We start from the raw sequence: 21,587 nt of genomic DNA on the forward strand, positions 1-21,587 counted from the left end.
CAGGCCAGGGGCGCTGTTTTAGAAGTAACTAGTCAACTAACTACGACTATAGCTTTTGTCCAGCGGGCACTCCTTACGCTCGATGGGTCGACTGAACTTCGCGACTGATGAGGCTTCTCTCCTCAAAGCGTACAAACTGTCAACTCTCTCTCCGAGGTATACACCCGTTAACTCGCGTCCTGCAGGGCCTCTGACAAGCTTGTTTGAATCACAGCAAGTGGGAGGAGACTGATCATGAGGACACCGTTGCAGGTCAATTGGCTAGCCCTGGCGTCAACGGACCCAACGAAGGGGAGGGTGACCCACTCGGGCTCGGAGCATATGTCGAGTCTGTCTACTCTCATTTGTATCGGCCTCCTGGCTCTCTCTGATTCCGCAACTTGAACCAGCACCAGCGAGATGGACATGGACACTCGTGCGTTCCTCCTGCAGCCCGCCAAATGTGGGCGTCCTTGTCTGACCGGGCTTGTACATACGCATGTTCAGGCGCAGCCATCTCTATTGCGTCGAAGTCTTTCGATCCCAAAGCTTTTATCTCCGTTGTACACCCCAACGCCACCTACCAGGATCTAGGGGCAGGCATTTCGAGACTTCGCGCGTCCATCGACTCTAGGTCTGAGGCTATCCGTGTTCTCGTGGAGGATAATTTTGACAGATTTGTCGCTGTGAAAGCCTCTACGGATGGTAAGCATCCACACAGACACTTCTTCCAAGTCATTGCGTTGTGGCTTCGCATGTATGATTTCTTTGCTCGCACGACGACTCATTCTGCATACGCCACAGCACTTCACGCCGAAATGCGCGAGGGATTGTTGGCCGAATCGACGGACTACGCCTCCAGGCCATTGCGGGACCAACTCAAGCGTATGTGGCCAGATTCGCCGTTTCTCAAACGCTGCTTATATCTCTGGTCATCCAGAGGCGGCCTCGAAGGCCAATCAGGTCTTTCTCCCGGTTCTCGAAAATGCGAACAAGGCCCAGAAGCTCAGGACTACCCTCGGCGTGTTCGAACGATCCAAATTCTTCTTCAATCTACCGGCTTCGATAGTCGAGTCTATGCAAGTGGTATGTTGAAACCGATCTCAGTGTCTCCCCTCGTTTTACGACGCTCTTGCGTTAAGGGTCGTTACGAAGCTGCAATGCGTGATTACAAGAAGGGCAAGTTTATGCTCGAGTCACGTCCCGGCCAGCTTTTACCCATTGGGTCTCAGAAGGAAGGCGAGGGCGCTGTGCTGGCTGAGAGACAGCAAAAGCGCATACTAGAGAAGGTGTGGAGTACGGTTGAGAAAGCCATGGGTGAAATGAGGGCCTTGCTGTTGTCCCAGCTACAAGATCCCGGCAGGCCTGTGGAGGAGCAGGAGAAAACTATAGAGTGAGTCATTTGATATTCGTAGAGTTCATTCTCTCATCTTGTTTTGCCAGGATCCTCCTCGAACTGGACACATCCGATGATCCTGTTTGGACTTACTTTGACTCGCAACATAAATACATTATGGATTCCATGAAGAGAACATTCCGTGTCACGTCGGATGCCGTACAGGGTGAGCATTCATCGTTGTCATGTCGACACCCTTGTGCTCATCCGTCACGAGCGTTCAGCCAAGAAGCATAGAGTGGATCCACCGATTTCTGGGTCAGAGGCTTCCAACCTCCTTCTAGCGGGACAGCTGCAAAATTGTGTCACTGCTCTGAAATCGAACCAACCTGACCTAGTGATCGGTGAGCACGGTTTCCCTTTTTTTTTTTTCGGAGGACTCGAATTCTAGCAACGGTTTTGGTTTACAGCCCAGTCTGGTGGTCATGAAGTCTGGCAGTCCATCTTAGAGACTGTGAAAGCGGTCTCAGAAGTCATGATCTCTGCATTGCCAAACTTTTGGAGAGTGGGGAGGGCGTTTCTAGACGGGCGTTTCAAGAAGGTGTGCTGCTGTCATAATCTTTGTCCTCATGGCAGTCCCTCATTGAAGAGATCGTGATCGACAGACTACTTCCACGTCTCGACGTAGTCCAAACCAGGTCGGCACGATGGCGTTCGATATCATCAAACTCTACATCTCCATCCTCTCCGAATTCTTCCTTCTATCCGACAAAGCCGTGGCCTCTCCGGCCGCTGGCAGCGCGAAGCCTCCTCCTTTCTTCCCTCTGAACAGTAATGTATTGACGACGGCGCATTACCTCATGAAAGTGCTGGGAGAAATACAAGAGAGTGTCAACGAGATAAATTTGATGGAGATCAACACTGGACGCGGTAACGATGTGAATGCGACCCTGAAGGAACTGATCGAAAGCGTTCGGTGGAAATTTGAGGATGTTCTAATCACCGCATGGCTCAGAGGTGGGTCTACTGTTCGTACATTCTTGGCTCTATCTGACGATAGTGCAGATGCCACTCAGTTCTATCATCTCGAAACCTGGACTGCCTCCATCGCGGAACCCTATACTACGCTCTATCTCTCGGACATCCAACTCTTCGAAAAGCACATCACCACTTGCGCCTTCAAAATTGCAGGAGGTGTCGATCTCTCCGCCTCCGCCTCGTCGTCACGCTTGGTGAAGCAGCATGCTGTCGCCACCGAGTTCAAATCCAAGATCACCAAGGCCTTTGTGGATACCTTGTATGCGTTCCTAGACGGTATGGTGAACTTGGCGAGTGAAGAGAGTCCTATTGGATTACGCGGTGTTGGTCAGGAACAAGGAGGTGCCGTGCATCTTCAGGCGGATGGTGCGGCCAGTTCAAAGCTCGGCAAGATATCGCATTCGAATTCCATCACAGGCCCCAATGCTTTTGACCAATTAGACCTCGCAAGCATAGTATGTTTCCCCAATCATCTGCGTGTGTGGTATACTCATTCTCGTGTGCAAGGATACGAGAACCATCCTAGTTTTGTCCAACCTTGACTATTTGAGACGAAGTTTGATACCTAGTATGGTCAGCCAGCTGGAAATAGCGTTCAACACATCCATCGAGGCAGAGAAGCAGGTACGAGGTTTGCGCCCTATATTCACCCGTACTGAGCTTATTATAATGCCGTCACAGACGTTGATGACCGTGGTGCAAGAGCTCGACAAAACACTATTCGGTGGTTATGTGAAACCTAAAGCTGCCATAGTCACAAGCATAGTGCGGCGCGGTATCCTGGACAGCGACATGGACTGGTACGAAACGCCACAACCTACAGGTCTGTCGTCGTGTTGTTCCAAATGAAGCACTGTACTCACTGCCGGCGCAGAAATTCGCCCTTACATGTACGAAACACTGATGTTCCTTGTCGGTGTTCACGCTCAAGTCAGCAGCGCAGCTGCTCCGCTGCTTGATCGAACGTTGAATGCGCTGGTAGAGGACCTCGCGCAGGAGGCTTTGCGATGCTTCCGACAAGTCAAGCGCTTCGGCATGGGTGGCATGCTCAGAGTACGTATATTTCTGGTGCTCCGCATCAGCGCTGAGCCGAATAACCCATACTTCTCTTGAATTGAACAGGCAACCCTTGAGATTGAATTTATGCACCAAACTCTTTCACGATACGTCACTGCCTCTGCCAATTCGATGCTCTCGGAGCTCTACGAGAAGATATCGAAAGCTTATGCCCGGAGACCTGGTGACGAGAACCTTCAGAGTCTTCTGGACGGCGTCAAGCGGACATTGGCTGAGACACGTCGTGCGACGGGCATCGAGTTTCTATGCTTCAGGATCACAAAGGAGCGCAGCTCTACCAAGGACAGGGATAAAGCACAGGGCGGCAGCGGCAGCCTGAGCAGGATTAAGGATCGAGAGCGGAAGGAGAGCGAGTATAGCACCGGGAGCGGAAGTTCGAGGAAGGACACTGACAAGAATGAGAGGAACAGAAAGGATACTGATAACCAGAGGCCTGAACGAGACCGTGAGAGGGGTAGAAAAGACCCAGAGAGATCAGCTCGAAGAGATTAGAGGGACGGCACCGGCACCGTGAACTAGCATAGTGTCCATGTCTTCTCCTGTATTGTTTATTTTATGTTGCGAAATTGCAGTATAGTAATGTAGAGTCCATGCATTGAAAAGGTCCGAATGATAGGCCCCGGGGTCGTGAAACAGGACAATTATACTACAAGTGCATCTTTCCTTGAAGTCCATAGTGCGACCGGCATGAGTTTTAGCTAAGGTACAGGGCAACACAGTCACCCGAGTTCGGATTCATGCTTCAGGCGAGAAGATCCACTAGAATAGTGATGATACCGAGGACTGTATTTGACGGGACTGCGTTAGCGAACGATGAGGAAATAGCGGGAAGTACCCTACCAATCTCAAGACCGATGAGAACGATCACGATGGTTTCAAGACGTTCAGAGTGTCGGCTCAAGACAGACTCCTTGAGAAGTTGAAGCATGTCCTGCAGCACCTGTGGGAGCCTTGAGTAAAGGTACTAGACACGGGGGAATGGGTCCTCACCTCGACACGGGTATTGAGAAGATTGATTCGTTGAGGTAGCTCCAAGTAGCTACGAGCCGCATCGTACAAAGGCTGGAGATCAGGATACGTCTGTACAGGGGTTCGTGATCAGACGGTCGCTCGATGAAGCAAGCAGTCATTGAACCAACCCAGAAGACTTCAGGAGAGTCAAGAACAGACCCGACGGAGGCGATATTGGAACGCAGTAGGAAAACCTCCCCCATCTTCTTCATGATTTCTGACGGCACGAGGCGACATCTCAGAGTATGAAGGTGATCCAAGAAATAAAATCTTACCTTTGTGCGGCATCCCTATTTTTCCTGTCTCACTAATGATTTCCGGGTATTCCTTGGTCTCTTCGATAGTAGTGGAAATGAGCTCTTCAAACTATATAATCTCGCATCTGACTTCAGTTTCACCCTGCAATAAACCCACAATGAGCGTACCAGAGATATCTTGACGGATTGAGATAGCGCATGGGATAGCGAAAGTTTCGTCCTAACGAATGAGGCGGCATGAGCGATAACGAGAAAGCTAATTTCCGGGTACTGTTGGTTGTAGCGTACATATAACTCGATCCTTTGCGCAGGGTAATCACATCGTTATATATGCTATGAGGGGAATCAATAAGGGTATTTGAGAGAACTGACGAACCAAACATACCGGCTGTAATTGGCATAGTAGAAGTTGAGGTCCTCCATTTCTACTTCATCGGGGCCTGATAGACGGTAAGTAGAGATACAGTCGGTGCCACTATCGTCGTACCAAGTTTTTCGACCTCAAAACGCTTTCTATTGGAATAAAACAAGCTCAATATACGGGGCAGACTGACTGATATGATAAACGTAGACTGACAGGGAGGACAAGAAGCGTTTCTCTTGTACCTCAGTCATGCCCCAAATAACGACCGTCCCATAAGAAAAGAGAAATATTTCCGCCTCGATTGCGCTCGTGTCGAACTTGCTCTTCTTCTTGACTGGAGGTACTTGTGCGTCATTTACTCCGTCAAAATCTGCAGGCGATCGAAGCTCGGGAATGCCGAGTAAATCTCCCGTTACACCATCATCCGAGCCCTGCCACCTTACTTTAGACTGCCTGCTCTCGCTGGCTGGTGTGGTAGGAGGGTCATATACATAGGGTGTGTAGATGACGTCGTCGATGATACGCGCATTCGCGTGGTATGTGTTACGGCGAGCATTGAAGAACTTCATCAGATCCTGAAAGTTATAAGAGCTAGGAGAGATAGGGCACGGGGTGGAAAAAAATGGTGTTACTGAAGGAACGAAGAAAGAGGAAGCCCATATACCTTGCTGTAGCATACGCCGTAACGCGCGGGAGGGATTTCGCCTTTTTTTTTGTGAGACGCTTGGCATCTCGACGTGCAGTGCCAGCGGGAATGCGTGCAATCTGGTTATACACCTATGTATAATTTCGCACGAGTATCAGTTCAGCAATCTCGGTCTTGGTAGCCAGATGCAAGAACGCGGCGCACCTCAACATCGTCAGTCTCGTCCTCATCATCTCCCTCATCCTCGTCACTATCTCCAGTGGCCACAGAGCCTTCAGCGGCATCCGAGGTGGCTTTGGGTGGTTTGAGCAATGTTCTTCGTGGGGCAACGGGCTCCGGTTCAGGTTGCTCAGGCAAGACCTTTAGTTTGCCCGTAACCTTCGTGGACCTATTTGCTCCACGAACCTTCGGCTCGTCGGAATTCGCTCTCGACTGCGACATTGGAAGACTGGAAGACATTGAAATGGATGCGAGAGCACTAGCAATACGAAGTCAAGATGAGGCAGGGCGAGAGGCGTACAGCAGCAGTGAACGCAATTCTCAACTATCACTGCGATAGTTCCTGTTCCGTTAGGACAGGTCTTGAGATGGTGGGGTGGTGAGCTCTCCCAACCAACTGCCTTTTCTGGACACAACCAGAATCGCGGCTCGCGGCTCGCTCCGACGCGCGCCGCACTCTCGTTCAACGCGTCCTCGTCGACTTAGACAAATTCCCTTCGTCGTAGCACGCTGCTCACGTTGTACATACATCTAATTTGACATTCTCAGACACGTTTTGCCGCTATGTGTGACAGCAACAAAGCGTGACAGTAAACCTCCTACGTATACACTTCTCGCATCCCCAAGGGAGCAGCACCCCTCAGACGCGTGACCTGAGGTTGGTTCACACGTTTAAGGCGTCGACCCCTTCCCCCCCTCCCCTCGGGATTATTTTAAATAATTAAAAAAAGAATTCATAAATTCGACGTTGGCCTACGCTACGGCTACGGCTACAGCTTTGGCTCACATTACTCGTATGCAGGACGCCTCCGCTTCGACTTTCCAACGCGGAACCCGGCATTAACCTGACAGTCCGTATCACAGAACCATCCCCCTTGCGGGACTTGCAGGAGGCCGGCACATTTCAGGTGATACTGTACGCACAGCATCAAGAATGTAAGGATGAGTGTCACGATTTTACGACGGGTGATGCAAGACATGAATTTGAACGTACCACGGAAGAGCAAGATGGTCCATCACAGCGAACAACGGGCCCTTCGTTCAAGGATGTTGAGCAATTCGGGTCGTAGCATTCTTTTTCTTCGTCCGACTCGATTCGCAAACGCTTCCGAGCAGACTGACGCACAGGGCGAGAGGAAGCCATCTGAGTTGACGAAGGCTCGCCATGCACAACTTCAGGATCTATTGAAGCCATGGTCTCTGTGGACTGGCCTTCGGGACCTTCGAGTTGACAGTGAGAGTGAGGCGGAGCTGACGGAGATGGGGGACGCTCGGAGGCAAGGGAGGTATCGTCCTGCGATAGGGAATCATGATTGGCAGGATTTCATGAAGCAAGAAGCGAAAGAACGCACCATAATTCTCGCCAATCCATCCTCCAAGTCGTCACTACACTCAACAATTCCCTGATCATCAACGTACGCATCTGTTATCGTAGCCTCGCCAGGATCAGAATCATCGTCAGTGGTCTCATTATCCGACTCGGAGCTAGTACCCTCATGGTCCAACTCTTCGTCGCCACTCTCCTGCCCCTCTGCATCCACAACGTCAACATCCAACTGTGCGTTATGCACAGAATCACGGGCGGTGATGTGAGCGTAAACGTCGTTATCGTTAAGATTGGCGGTCCGTAAGGCATCGCCATCCGCATTCTCCCTACATTGATTTATGTTAGTGTCAAGTAGGGAATGGAGCAAGATATACAGTTGAGGAGAACGTACAAGAGGGCGAGGCGGGTGCTATGAGTGTCCGAAATCTTCATCTGGGGACGCTGGGCGAGTCTCTTCATCTTCGCCGATACCCGGACAGCCTTCCTGTTCAACCAGACCCCTTTCATCAACGTCTCCTCGCTCTCGCTAATCTCATACAGATCACGATAAGTTTCGGCGTTTGCGCCGGGATGGTCGTTCTCGATGTGGAATTTGAGGTTGTATTTCCACACAGCAGGAGAATTTGGCGCAATACAAAGGGGACACTTCAAGGGCACGTTGGAGCACGGCGAGCGTACGGTTGACTTGGCTGCTTTTTTCATGACAATCTTGTAGAGGTTGGGGCAGCGGGACGTCGTCATGTTGACCTGAGAAGTACCTTTCTTCGACTGTCTGAGAAAGATGACACAGGACGAGCCTGTACCGAGACAGAGGCCGCAGACCTGTGAGGATCCCTTGAAGAGAGGGTCGGAGAGGATGTGAGCGCCTTCATGTTCGATTATACGAGGGCCAGACAGTCCAGCTGTATATCTGTTGTCGCAACGGTAACAGACGCCATGGTGTTGGGAGTATCGGTCAACGTCTTCGTCCTCGCAGATGAAACAAGCGGAACCTTGAAAGCAAAATAAAGTCAGGCAGACCAAGTCGGAGGTTGATGATCAGAACATACCATCGGGAAGGCGGTAGGGGAATGTATCAGAGAGCCTAACATTACAGATACGATGGCGGACCTCCTTTGTACGTGAGAACAGAAGCTGACCCATGGCCCGCAGCTCAGACGACTTGAAACTGTAGGTCTCGTTCCCATTGGAGCCAGGATAGACACCGCGCTCGGTGTCTGGGTCGATGAGAAGTAGAAGCGTCCCTTCTAGATCACGCAGATCATTCCCAGACTCGAAGCGACCGTTCCACTGCCAATCCGGATGTGCCGACTGATGAGAGCGGTCGGTGCAGACAAGAGTCATGATTCGAGCACGGACGCGAACATTGGGTTGATTGACGAGTGAAGATGGAAGAAGGGAGACGGTAGTGTGGTTGTGCTGGATTTGAAGAACGCTGACAACCGCGACAAAGAAAAGGTTGTCGCACCGAACCAAGGTAAGCGCTGGATCTTCGACGGCGAGAACCTTGTCTTCTGGTACAGCGAGAGCAGCCCTGACAGCAGGTGAGAGATCGGGCTGATCGAACTGCTGAGAATCGCGGACACGGGTCAGGCGGTCCTTCGAGATAGGCGTGACCAACGGGTTTGAGTAGAGTCGTAAGATGGAAGCTTTATGGAGGCCTTTTGGATTGGAGGGATCGACAACAACGCGAGGCTCATACCGAGGACGCCCAGTATCGGGATGGATAGCAGCATCAGCGTCGGCGAGGTCGTCGAGATCTGGCAATTCTATTCCACCAGCGTTGACTTCGTCGATAGAGACGTCACCAGTTTCCACCTCGCCGTCTGACGGCGGCGCCACAGTCGATCCTTCCTCACCCTCCTCCTCTTCCTGCTGTTCCTCATCCGAGAGCAATCCGTTCTTCAAAACAATCTTCCCACCTCCGAAAGGGCACAGATTGTCATATCCACCAGTCTCCTTCATCCATCCGAAAGGAACTTCCAGCCCAGCCTCTCGCAAGACACCTGCCGCCAATCGCTCTCCTTCCGACCAACATGTAAACAAAACAAGGTCGCGATACGACACATCTCCCTTCCAGCTACGCGGACTAATGTGGTCCAGCGCAGCCGTGATCTCCTCGCCCATCTCCTTCAAACTGGTCAGATTGAGACGCCGGGCCTGCCCACCCCACTCCGGATGAAGTTCGAGGATCTTGACGCACTGAACAGCGCCATCGATACGGTTGGCGAGCTGAAGCATATCTGCATTACAATCGCTCCCGACCATCGTCCGCACCTTCCCAAATACCTGCTCGAGCCCATCTGTACCAAGGAGGATGATAAAGAATTGGCCGTCCGGATTATCGACCTGAGCTTTTGCGACACAAATATAGACTGTTCGAATCATAGACTGGAGGTCGAAATAGAGCTGGACAGGAATGAACCGCCCTTTGTCTTGATTATAGAGAGCGAGGGCGAGATGAGATGCGGCAGAGAGTCGGGTGAGTTGTTCGTCGAGGGAGAGTGTCACATCGAGGTATGACTCGAGAAGGTAGCGGTAGAGTGATCCAAGAAGATTGAGGATGCGGCGAGACGCTTGGGACGGAGGAGAGAGACGATCGTTCGGGGGAGGAAGGTGAGAGACTGAATTAAGGAGCTGGATCATGAGAGTGACGTCCTGGCGATCGTTCGGGGCAAGCAATCGTTGAGCGGCATCAGCGGCCATCCTTTGAGACTCGACGAGATGCGCCTTGATGATATCTGACGAGAGGGAAATGTCGTCGATTGTGATGCCGGATTGGCGCAATAAGGTATTTCGAAGCCGCTTGAACACATGTTTCCAATCTGCGTCGTTGGTGATCTCGTCCTCACCACAGACACGCGAAAAGAGATCGAACAGTTCGAAGGCACGAAAGACTGCTGATTGTAATGGAAACTCCTTGTTCATCGTCTGGTCTATCAGCACTTGTCGACGACGACTGTCACCATCGGTCGAGATCACGTAGATGCGAACATTGCGGGGGATAGGCGAAGTGGGTGCGGCGATTGCTGTAAGAGCAGACTGGACCAGACGGCGGTGTTGCGTTACTGTCTCCCGTTTACAGGTGCCGGAAATCAAGAAAGGACGAGCAACGTAGTCTTGCGGGCGGTTGGTGAGAATGGACAGCGCCATAACCGTTGCCTATGGGGATACATGTATATTCAATATCAACTCAATACCGGTAGGAGATATTGAGGAACAACGTACCTCAGATGCGAAATGAACTCTTTGCGGTACAGCCTTCAATGCCTCCAATACAACATCAGCCTGCCGAAGAGAGCGGAAGTCGAGACAAAGCCCAGAGGAATGCTCGCGGCACAGGCCAAGGATCGTGTTGAGAAAGGCCTCCCAGCGCAGACGCTCTTGTATCTTCAGCTCATCGGACGATACACTTGCACCGTAGACGACGATATGTCCTGGTGGGCCGGTAGCGGCGGTCATCGGAACCCAATCCTCGAATGCGGCACAAAGGTTGGATAGCAGATCCTCCACGCTAGGAAAGCCCGAAGAAGCTCGGATGTGATTGACGGTCATGTTGCGCCGAGTAGAATCAATGGAAGGTGTCCCGAGCGTGCGATGGGCAATATTTGCAGCGGAAACGCCACCGAGCTTCCAGATTAGGTACGAGCGTTGAAAGTCGGCTTCTTGATAACTCTTCGGCTTGTATGCCTGCTTAGCTGCCGCGTCGATAGCTCGTAAGTATCCGAAGACACCTGCACCGTTTCGTTCCTGGACAGCGAGTGCAATACGGATGCGAGGGATCTCGTTATTGATGATGGACATGACGAGACGGCGCCAGCCATCGAGATGACGAACTCGTACGGCGATGAGGCGACCACGATTCAGACCGTCGAGGTGAAGCGCATCAATCTGACTAGTCTTCTGCTTGAGCCAGTCGAACAGCTGAGTAATGGAGAGATAGGCCCACGGCGTGTTCTTGTGAGCGCCATCAAGGTTCCGATGCCGAATACCCATGACGATGGAATGGTTCTCGATCTTGCGGCATGAAGCGCAAGTGGGCCGTGTGGACTGGCCAGCACAATCGACAGAGCGAAGATACATATGAGGCCCGGGGTTGACGATAGCAACGTTCCATGGGAGTGCTCGAATGTCGTGGATTGCGAAGGGATACGAAAGGTATGGAGAGGAACCGTCAGGGAACGTCATGCGATATCCTAAGCAGGTAAATAAGATGGGTGCTGGCGTAACGGGCTTTGAACCCTGTGAGGGAATGGGTTCGAGTGGCGGTGGGATATCGTCGAGGTCCGTAACGTATTCGAGTGGTGGGGGGATATCGTCGAGGTCCATGGGCGCTGCGTATGCTGATGTCGAATGCTTGCGAACGATGGTAATGGGTTCGAGTGGCGGCGGCATATCATCCAGATCGGTCGACTCCTGATGCCCTGCTGGATCAGGATACCGAAGCTCAAGACCGTGCTGCTCTAAGCTGAAGAGACAGGGTAATCATGAGTAAACGTCGTGATCACAAAGGGATGGAGAACGTACACAATCCGAACAGCTGCTAAAAGCTTTTCGACGCGCTCCGTCAACATCCCGACATCAATTCCCGCCCGTCCAATCGCCTCCACCCAATCCCCGAATCCCTCCAAACCAGCCCTTCCCCTTCTTACGAATCTCACCAAATCCGCCACCGAAGAATTGTAACCCAAGACGCGATGAAGACTACGACTCCAATCTTCCTCCCAAGCCTCCTCTACATTTGCTACACCTTCCGTCGGATCACCGGTAATCTCAGCGAATGCGTCCGATAGTAAGCCTAGAGGAACCGCCGGCGGAAGCTGCGTATCCGCGAAACGTATCTTCGTGGCCAAAACAAGCCAAAGTGGTTGATTAGCACCAGCGGGACGGACAGTGTTGTCGAGAACATCGGCGTCAAGGTCGATCGGTCGCAATTCTGTGCCGGCAGAAGGTACGGGCACAAGAGTCTGAGAATGTGGTATTGTGGTCGACTGAGTGTTGGTGCCAGGGCCGAGTGGCTGAACGGTAGAATGGGAAGGCTGATGTACGTCTAAGGAATATGTACGAGTCAGTGATGTCTTTGAACTGAGGGGGAACAATGCAGCATACCTGAAGAGGCATTGTGCGTCTGAGACGCAAGACCTGTCGCCGTAGATGATGAGGATCCAGTAGGCTTGACGGAGGATATCGCTCGAGTGAAAAAATTCTTGATTCCACGAGCAGCTGGGACGGGCGCTTTGGAGCGATGTTTTGCGCTCTTGATGTGTTGCTGCCAATTCGCCTCTCCGCCTAGGCCGATTTGCACGTCGCGCTTGCAGCTCTCGCAGAAGCGAGTGCTGCCGGCGTTGAAGCCATCATCGGGCTCACCCTGATCCTGTTGCATGAAAATTGTCAGTCGAGCGAAAGGAAATGATGTCGGTCACAAGAAGAAAGTACCTTCGGGGCAGGAGCAGAGGTATTCGCCTGCTTCTTCTTCTTCGACTTGTCTACCATACTTGTATCACTGACGAGGGTGAAGAGCGAGGGAGACAGGGCTGGTGGACGTTCAAGCTCAAAAAACTTCCAAGATGAATCGCAGCCAGTCGAACGAGCCTGAAAAGCGTTCGGCCGGTCGAATGCCGCATCGATGAGGTTTGGAGTATCGCACAGCGATCAGTGGTCTGTTTCGTCGGCCATGGCGAGCGGAAGCAAAATGAGAGAGCCCCTCGGGCTTTGTATCACCGAGTCGTGCAGCACTGTGCACATATCCGAGTACCAGCCAGATTTGTGCTGCCTAGAGTAAAATGGACATGTATTACAAGGGACTAGGCTAGACACATAAGGTGTTAACGCGTAGTACGCGTCCTACGCGTCGTAGACGTCGTTCGGTGAGAACGAACAGCGAAGGAGCGCCGGAGACCGCTTTAGGAAGGCCTCCGGTGCTCGCCGGTCAGCTCGCGTTTAAGCCCCGACCGGACCTACCCCATCAGCGAAGCTGACAGCCCCTTGAGCCCCTTGGCGAGCCTTGCAAGCGCTAGCAAGCTCCTCCAAGCTTTGGCTAGCTCTCCAAGAGACCATCAGCTTCGCTGATGCCCCCCTCCCCCCTCCGGTTTATTAATTTATTTGTGCTGCTCCCTTGCGCATCCCAATAACTGCCGCAGCTACACTTGCTATGACTCTAACTGGGAAAAAACAAACCCGTCAGCCACGAAAAGATCCATTCATTACAGTCTCTGCCAGCCAAGCAAACAGGGAGAAGGGCGGTCTTTCCTCTCGCAGTGTTGCGTCACAGCTCTATATCCACGAATTAAAACCCACTCCGCAACAAGAGAAGACAATCTCCACTTTGTATGAGGAAGGCCATGGCTTCGATAACATGTACAGATGCGTGGTTGACGTGGAACAGGTGGAAGCAGCGTCTTTGCTGGCGTCGCTCGGGCTGGACACGGCAAGGACACGGACACTCGTGAATCACTCGCCAACCGCTGGCATGTTAGGTGGACAAATGGGAATCGGAGGGATGATACACATCGTGTACTTTATCAGTGGTGTGCACACATCAATTGGCGTTAGCTAAAAAGCTTACTGACACGGAACTTCCAGCGATTGCGGTTATAATCATACTGCCGCGGGGACGAAGATCCGTCAGAATCCCGTACCGTTCACGGAATGCCCTGCTCATGTAGAACTCACCTATGTCGTCAGCACACAACGTATCCTTAGAATCCGCGGACTCTCCAAGCACAACGCTGCGTGCAAAGCCGCCAAGTATAGCCAGATACCCCGTCGCCCTCTTCATCCGTCCGTCTTCGCTGTGGCCCTCAAACAGCTTGCTGAAGGAGTCAATCTAGACAACATACATGAGAAGAATACTCAGATGTTCAAAGCAGGTCTATATAAAGGACAACCGACGAACATGGACGAGAGCAAGTCAGCATACCGTTGGCTCCTGAAGCGCCATGACACACAGTCACTCTATTGGCAATACAACCGCCTGCACGGTATCAATGTTACTGAAGCCGCCCATGTCAACATCGATGAATGGATGGACAAGACATCGCCTCGATACAATCCCAAGATCGCGGATGCGATCTTCCACTATTCTGCGCGTGCAGAGCGGGGCGATTGATTTGAAGTATGCATTGCAACTGATGAGATGAAGGAGGCGGCGTGGCGTCACGGAGATTGAAGCCAAATTCTCCTGGATGGAACGTTTGGGGTCAGTACGAAGAAGATCCTTCTATTTATCCTGATGGGGCTAGATGAGAAATGTCGCGGCGAACCTCTCGCAATGTTCCTCTTCTCTGCTCCTTCTGGTAATTGCCACACTGCCGCTGGGTACAATACAGAGATCCTGGAGAAGCTTCTGAGAGCTTGGAGGACCTCACTAGGTGAGAGGGATGGACGTACCTTCAATCCCGCCGTAGCGATCACCGATACCGATCTCATGGAACGCAACGCCCTCATGCGAGTGTTCCCCGACATATGGCTCCTGATCTGCAAGTTTCATCTTCGTCAGTCGTGGCGAAATCACCGAAACAAGCTTTTACGAGGGCGCTCACCTGTCCACATGTCTCTCAAAGCTCGAATGGCCCGCCTCGAAACCGAACTCGTCGCCACAACAAATTTTAACGAGGCTCGGGAGATGTTGGCGAAGGAGAAGGCCGTGCTTGAAAGGATGCTGGTGGACTATCCAATGATCACGTCGAACGGCCTGGAGCACCTCCGTTATCTTGGTGACGGGTACTGGATGAAAGACGAGAGCCTGTGGAGAAGCTGGTCAGATTATGGACACCGATATGCCGCTGTACTCCTTCATTGCAACATTGAAGGGGTACTCACCACGACAAATCATCTGGAGTCCTTTAACGGAATCTTGAAGCGTAAATACCTGCGTCGCTGGCAGCGAGGGAACCGATGTCTCCGAGTCGATGTGCTCATCAAGCTACTCGTCACGAAGATTCTTCCGGCGATATTTGAGCAACAAACGCTTGAAGTACAGGAGGAGGATCGTTGGAGGAGGATCTTGTTGACCCTACCAGGAGGCACAGCTCTCGTTGGCGGGCTGTCATCGAACGCCGGCCGTGCCGTTCTACCGCCCATCGCCTACTTTGTTCAAGACACCGCACGCGACCAGGCGGCAGCCGAACTTCTACAAGAGAATCAAATCAGCGTACCTGCTTTCGACTTTCGGACCCAAAGCTTCCTCTTCACATGCTACTCGTCGTACACAACTGTCTACGATCCTCATCCGACCCTGTACAATATCGCGGTTTCGACGGATGGTTCGGCTTGCTGTGACTGCGCCGACTTCACTCAACAAGGAGGAGCATGTAAGCATCTCCGTGCCGCGCTCCTTTGGCTCGACAAGCGCCGCAGTGAAGACCCAAGAATGCCATCAGTCACTTTGCCTTGCTCGGAGGATGAAGCACGGAAACGTACACAGACAGACCTCTTCTCACGGCTTCAAGACACGGGCGCAGTCGCACCATCCCTACCAACTGGTGTTATGCGAGGCATCCCTGCTGCAGTCGTAGATGAGGCCATACGAGAAGCAAACGAGATGTTGTACGAGCATGTGGGCGAGGACGGAGAGGGGAAGGAAGACTCCAGAGAAGACGGGGAGGAAGAGGACGACGACAGCGATCTTGAGAGTGTGGCAACAGACACTGGCGAAGACTGCGAGTTTATATTCACAGCGCTTGATCATACAGGTAGTGCTCGGCGTGCGATCGACGAGCAAACTTTCGCAAGAGTGCTATTCGACCTGGCTTGTGTGGCACCGAAGCTCGGTCAGCTCGGACGCTACCTCAAGGACACTCACAGAACGTTCAGCCCTGCTGATGCAGAGAAGGCCGCTCAAGCAAAGGCAGATATCAATCTGCTTTCCGAGCAGTTAGGGCACCTCCTAGAGATGAAAGGCCCACCCATATCGGAGCCACATCAAACCAGCGCCACACCAGAGCGTCCACAAACCCCGAAACCTACCTTTGCCACATCATTATCTCTCAGCAAGGGGGAGGTCGCCAAAGGTTCACAGAGTGGTGGACAAAGTGAGGTAGAGCGTATGAGGTTGAAGAGAGCATCTCTCTACCCACACTCGCCAGAGAAGGATGCAAAGCAGCATCAATCTTACGGCCACGATTGACTTGTACATTACCTCATGCCGTAGCTCTTGATCTCTTTTCAGACAGTGGTGTTCACACGCGCCTAATTCAGCTCCTTTTCATGCTCAAAGAGCGAACTAACAAGGATATCTAGAATTATGGACTACTTAAAAGCATGCGGGTCTCAAGTGTACTTATATAAATGTGTTGTCCAGCGTGCTACGACGAAGGGTATTTGTACAAGTCGACGAGGACGCGTTGAACGAGAGTGCGGCGCGCGTCAGAGCGAGCCGCGAGCTGTGATTCTGGTTGTGTCCAGAAAAGGCAGTTGGTTGGGAGAGCTCACCACCCGAGATGGTGACGTGCAATTCCCGCAGGCGTGGCATGGTGTTTGTGCATTGTTTGGTCCCTGCCAAAACGCGCTGAACTGGTGGTCCGCAGATAGATTATTTTGTTACACAGCCATCTGCTCTCCAGTGACCGTATAGTTTGCTACAAGGGGTCTCAAGATGTTAATGCGTCTCCGTAAGACTTTTTGAGAGGAACTGAGTAAGTCAACTTCCCTCAGAGTAGAAGACAACTGATGCGCCACCACCGGAAATGGGTGGACCGAGGGCAGAATGGCACACATTGCGAGGCTTCATGTCCCCAGTCGACACGAATTGCATGGCATACACTCGCTTTCACCCAAGACCTTTTCATACAATCGAATTGTATCATGTATTTGGATGTTACCTTGGAACAAATTTCAGAGATAATGCCCTTCTTGTGCCCTTCAAATATTCTGTGGATTTGTTTTTGCCAATTTTACCTGGTTGTATATCATTCCCCCCATAGGATATTCTCACGATAGAATCAGCCGAATCCCTACCAAGCCAACATCCGCATACATACAATCCTTCATTTGTATGCAAACATTTTTCATTATTTCCTCTCTGACTTGCGCAAAAGTTGTCCGACCAGAAGGTGTATTTGAGACCACATCACTCACTGGGTTTGGCGGAAACCAAACAATGCCCAAACACCATGCTGTGCCTGCGGGAATTGCGCGTCACCACTTGAGACGAGCTATCTCCCCACTGTCACAGCATCACATCACGCCTCTGTCAGTGGTGGTGGCGTCTTTTTCTTGGGAGCTACCCCTCGAGCTGTCTGTTATGGTCACTCGTCCTCCATCACTCTCGGTTCCCGGTGTTTCCCAGTCATTCTGTCTCGTTCCGGTGTCTCTGCCTGTGCCGTTCAGTGCTCAAATATGCCTGACAAGTCTAAACAAATAAATGTGGGCCAATTACAGCCTTCATTCTTCCACCTGTGTGAGGAACATAATTATTTGAACACAGGTAAACGTGTTGGGAGCTTCTAACTTTTGTGGCATTTTTGCCACAGCAAGGTCAGCCTGTTTTGTTCCAGAGATGTTTAGACAAGAAAGCTGGTCAAAAGATGTATTATAATCAGTCGGCCAGCACTGTTCGATCTGAAGGAACAGGTCTGGCCTGGAGGGCGTGGAATTAGGGTTATGCTGGGTTATGTAGACCGCGAATGAGCTCAGAGCATGTGATCCGTGACTGTCACTTTGCAGGTCCCTGCATAGGCTCTGATCAACCATTATCACCTGACATGAAGATGATCAAACACTGTTATAACGGCTGTTCCAATTTGGAGGCCTTTTGTGGGCTTGCCCTCGTGCCTGCCTCTTATGGAAATGTTGCCTGCGGGAGAGGACTGTCTAGAACCCTCTCCCCGTGTGCAACATTTCCATATGAGGCAGGCGCAGAGGCGGCCCGCAAAACACCCTGGAATTGGACAAGACCAGTCCCTGCATATAGTTGCAGAAAAAATCTTGTGCCGGTGCCAGCGGAGTGCTAACGACACCGGCACTTGCCATCCAGTCGAGCGTGAGCATGAAAACTTCACTTTTGCTCCTTATTGTCTCTTCTCCTCTTCCGCCTCCTCTTCTGCCTCCTCGCTCTTGGCTCCCGCTCTTTACCCTTCCCAGGGTATTTCTTGCTCAGTTTGGTTCTTTTTGTTTCAATATATCCCTCTACTCCAGATCTTAAGACCTTCTAACGGATCACCTTTCCAGTGCTTCCTTCATTTCACGCCGCCTATCCTGATCTCCCCCTTTACCCTATTTGTTACTCCATTCTCATGGCCAACACCCGCCTACAAAATCATTCCCAGGGGGACACTGCCCCTGCTTCCAGTGCTCACCTTGGCCTCGCACTGCCCACACCTGTGAATTCCCAGGCACAGTCTGGTCCCTCCAATCAAGATGGCCAGCTGCCAGCTCAGCAGCAATCTGCTCCGTCAGCAAATTAGTCGCCGGAATACTTGGCCATCCGACGCCACACATAGTCGATGGCTCGACGCAATCCTCGAGAACCGGACATAACCGCACCTAGAATATCTATGGACAATATATTTGATGCGAGTTGTAACTAGAGTTGTCAAGGTTGTGACGGGCCTCGGAGGTTTGTTCATTCACGACCGTTGAGAACAGTTCCGAGAATTGTGGTGCGTCGTGAACGGTTGCAGAGCACGTGTGGTGCACATTTTATGCTGTACATCGCGTCCCGTGGGTACTCATGCAATCGCTGCGAGCTTATACACTGCATGACATGCTGCTGTTGGCAATACTGTGATTTTCTTTTGCTCTTTGTGGCTTTTTTTTTACTGGTCACTCGTGAAGGAAGGATCAAATAATATTACATTGGCAGCTGGGCTCGTAGATACAGTGGTAAATATATAGAGGACTACAGAAGATAGCCTATCACATAAAACACCCTCAAACCCTTAATATATGCCATGAAGAGAAATTCATCAAGGCTTGAGAATGCCAAAAACATCGTGAAAACATACCATGCACAACAAAATATCAACCAGTAGATGATGATAACACTACAACGAGAGAGGAGCGTGAGTACATAGGTCACTGTGGTACAAATAGCAAGTGATGCACCTGGAGCCGCCACGCAGGCCTGGATGCTCGATGAGGGTATTGTCACGACCACACCAGAACAACCATATCCTACAAAGAGGGGTTGCTGGCAGGCGATCTCTCACTCAGAAACACACACCAAGGGCGAGGAAAAGGTTGTATAGGGGGGAGACTGACGATCTCAAGACTAGAGTACAAAACAGGAAGTAGGTAGGTTTATATACTAGCCAGAACCAAACACAACCAAACCCAGGCCACAGTGGCACAGAAACTCGGAAAAGTGTGGCCCAACTGTGGCACCCACCAGGAAATAATAGAAAAGGCATGGAAATGACAAAAGGTCATGACATTACCCCCCTCTTTAAGGTCATCGTCCTGATGATCAGCGAGAGTGAGACAATGTGCACAACTGAAAGGGGTGAAAGGGAAGAAAGGGGAGAAGAGACAAGGAGGACACAGCAAAAGCTGAGAAATAAAGGGGAGCAAAAGCACTGGAAGGTCATAAAAGGGCGTGAACAGTGTCGTAAGGGGCATGAAGAACATACAGCAAGAATGAAAGAAATCTGTCCATAAATGCTGAAGATATTCATGAAAAGGGGGGAAGAAGGGTGAACGTCGTTGGGGATAGCGCCGAGACATAACCAGACATCGTAGAATAAAAGCGAGGGTAGGGGCGGGTAGGGGATGGATAAGGCTCGTGGGAATCGAAGACCGCGTGGGAAACGAACCGCAAATCACGGAGATAAGGAAGGAAGAAGTTGGGGGAGGGAAGGAGGGGGGAGGAAGAAACAAGGGAGAATATCTCAAGAACGGATGGACGGATCTGGATGCGGTTTGGGGTAGGTGTAGGTGTGTATGGAAGGAGTAGGGAGAAAGAGACCGCATGAGAAACGAACAGGTAGATCCCGAGATATCAGCCCATCTGTCCCAGCCCAGCCCTCTCCAACCCTCTGCACCAAAATCCGAATATCTCCGTCAATTCCCACACAATCTCCACTAACCCGGACCTCTGGGGAATCCTTGGATCGCGCTCTACGCGATGGTTTAATCGGATCGGGTAGATAAGGGATGGATCAAAAATGCGGAGGCGAAACTTGATGAGGGGGAGGAGGAGGTGAAGTGAGGTGAAAGCTGTGGAAATCCAATGTGCTGGCAGATCCAGGAAGCTAGAGTCGAGTGGAGGGTAATGGAAGGTAGTGTGTGTGTCGTCTAACCTATGGCTCCAGGCCAAGATGGCACCAGGGAGGAGGAGATAGCGGCAGCTGCCCAGAGGCAAGAGCTGGGGTGATAGCTGAGGTGTAGGAGTGGAAGGAGGCGAAGTCAAGGCCAGGCAATCGATGGGAGTATCAACTCAAGGCTCAAGACGAGCCAGAGGGTGTTGGAGGTAGTAGGGGTGATGGTGAGATACAACTGTTAACGGACAGAGGAAACCGGCATGAAGATGCGAGGGTGACCGGAATAGAGAAGAAAGGGAAGACTATTAGGGGAGTGAATAGTGCTGGCCAATCCGTATCCCAGGAGCCACTAATGTAGGCCCAAACAGAGTAGAGAGATCGTCCAGGAGCAAGGGGAGTCTTGAGATGATATCACAACCACACCAGAACAACCATATCCTACAAAGAGGGGTTGCTGGCAGGCGATCTCTCACTCAGAAACACACACCAAGGGCGAGGAAAAGGTTGTATAGGGGGGAGACTGACGATCTCAAGACTAGAGTACAAAACAGGAAGTAGGTAGGTTTATATACTAGCCAGAACCAAACACAACCAAACCCAGGTCACAGTGGCACAGAAACTCGGAAAAGTGTGGCCCAACTGTGGCACCCACCAGGAAATAATAGAAAAGGCATGGAAATGACAAAAGGTCATGACAGGTATGAGAAAACTCAAACCATACCTTACACTATAATTCTACAGCTAACTGCACCTGCTGTAACGTCTCTATTATTTTTCTTCTCTTTTCTTGTTACTTTCTTGTCGCGGGCCACACGAAGCGCGAGTCTTACGTTCGTGTGGCACCTTTGGGCCACAACTACAGCCCCAAGCCGCAGTATCGGGTTACCTCATGTTTATAGCTGTACGTTTTAGGTTTGAACTCTATCGACTCATGTATTTAACTTACGAGGTCCTCGAGGAGGACCGTATCGTGAATAACATTCTTCTTACTTTTTTCCTGATTTTTCCCGCTTTATTCGCTTCGTGAGATCGCGCTCGAGATTACTCGCGCGACCTCTCTCGGCAACTCGCTTCAGTGCTTCCGGTCGGGTCGGATATCGAATACATCCGGACCTACAACTTCGCACGTGTTCG

At 51.4% G+C, this 21,587-nt stretch overlaps 5 protein-coding genes across 5 annotated transcripts; 4 read left to right on the forward strand and 1 right to left on the reverse strand.

Annotated features, from left to right (window-relative positions):
* Positions 1-82: 82 nt before the first annotated feature.
* STEHIDRAFT_147005 (uncharacterized protein) lies at positions 83-6,293 on the forward strand (the record flags this gene model as incomplete). Its single annotated transcript, XM_007303845.1, has 27 exons — positions 83-156; positions 215-328; positions 390-415; positions 487-684; positions 784-864; positions 920-1,065; positions 1,122-1,372; positions 1,423-1,541; positions 1,600-1,719; positions 1,786-1,916; positions 1,981-2,332; positions 2,381-2,808; positions 2,861-2,977; positions 3,035-3,176; positions 3,228-3,406; positions 3,476-4,213; positions 4,271-4,370; positions 4,421-4,510; positions 4,570-4,658; positions 4,717-4,807; positions 4,867-4,918; positions 4,987-5,031; positions 5,084-5,138; positions 5,186-5,211; positions 5,276-5,653; positions 5,727-5,839; positions 5,913-6,293. 16 exons carry the CDS (start codon positions 83-85, stop codon positions 3,920-3,922), a joined length of 2,925 nt encoding a protein of 974 aa, XP_007303907.1. The 3' UTR covers positions 3,923-4,213; positions 4,271-4,370; positions 4,421-4,510; positions 4,570-4,658; positions 4,717-4,807; positions 4,867-4,918; positions 4,987-5,031; positions 5,084-5,138; positions 5,186-5,211; positions 5,276-5,653; positions 5,727-5,839; positions 5,913-6,293.
* Positions 6,294-6,664: 371 nt separating this feature from the next.
* STEHIDRAFT_121332 (uncharacterized protein) lies at positions 6,665-12,922 on the reverse strand. Its single transcript, XM_007303846.1, has 9 exons — positions 12,691-12,922; positions 12,364-12,628; positions 11,782-12,304; positions 10,483-11,722; positions 8,304-10,416; positions 7,646-8,246; positions 7,280-7,580; positions 6,922-7,221; positions 6,665-6,841 (listed from the first exon to the last, which is right to left on the reverse strand). Exons 1-9 carry the CDS (start codon positions 12,745-12,747, stop codon positions 6,716-6,718), a joined length of 5,526 nt encoding a protein of 1,841 aa, XP_007303908.1. The 5' UTR covers positions 12,748-12,922; the 3' UTR covers positions 6,665-6,715.
* Positions 12,923-13,405: 483 nt separating this feature from the next.
* On the forward strand, positions 13,406-14,362 carry STEHIDRAFT_156663 (uncharacterized protein; the record flags this gene model as incomplete). Its single annotated transcript, XM_007303847.1, has 2 exons — positions 13,406-13,767; positions 13,837-14,362. The coding sequence occupies 2 exons, from the start codon at positions 13,406-13,408 to the stop codon at positions 14,360-14,362; spliced, it is 888 nt and encodes a 295-aa protein (XP_007303909.1).
* A 162-nt stretch (positions 14,363-14,524) lies between these two features.
* Positions 14,525-16,381, forward strand: STEHIDRAFT_156664 (uncharacterized protein; the record flags this gene model as incomplete). Its single annotated transcript, XM_007303848.1, has 1 exon — positions 14,525-16,381. One exon carries the CDS (start codon positions 14,525-14,527, stop codon positions 16,379-16,381), a length of 1,857 nt encoding a protein of 618 aa, XP_007303910.1.
* Positions 16,382-19,444: 3,063 nt separating this feature from the next.
* STEHIDRAFT_121333 (uncharacterized protein) lies at positions 19,445-20,957 on the forward strand. The gene has a single exon (XM_007303849.1). It carries the CDS (start codon positions 19,609-19,611, stop codon positions 19,849-19,851), a length of 243 nt encoding a protein of 80 aa, XP_007303911.1. The 5' UTR covers positions 19,445-19,608; the 3' UTR covers positions 19,852-20,957.
* Positions 20,958-21,587: the final 630 nt, after the last annotated feature.

Source organism: Stereum hirsutum, assembly GCF_000264905.1.
Source record: "Stereum hirsutum FP-91666 SS1 unplaced genomic scaffold STEHIscaffold_6, whole genome shotgun sequence".
Taxonomy (NCBI): domain Eukaryota; kingdom Fungi; phylum Basidiomycota; class Agaricomycetes; order Russulales; family Stereaceae; genus Stereum; species Stereum hirsutum.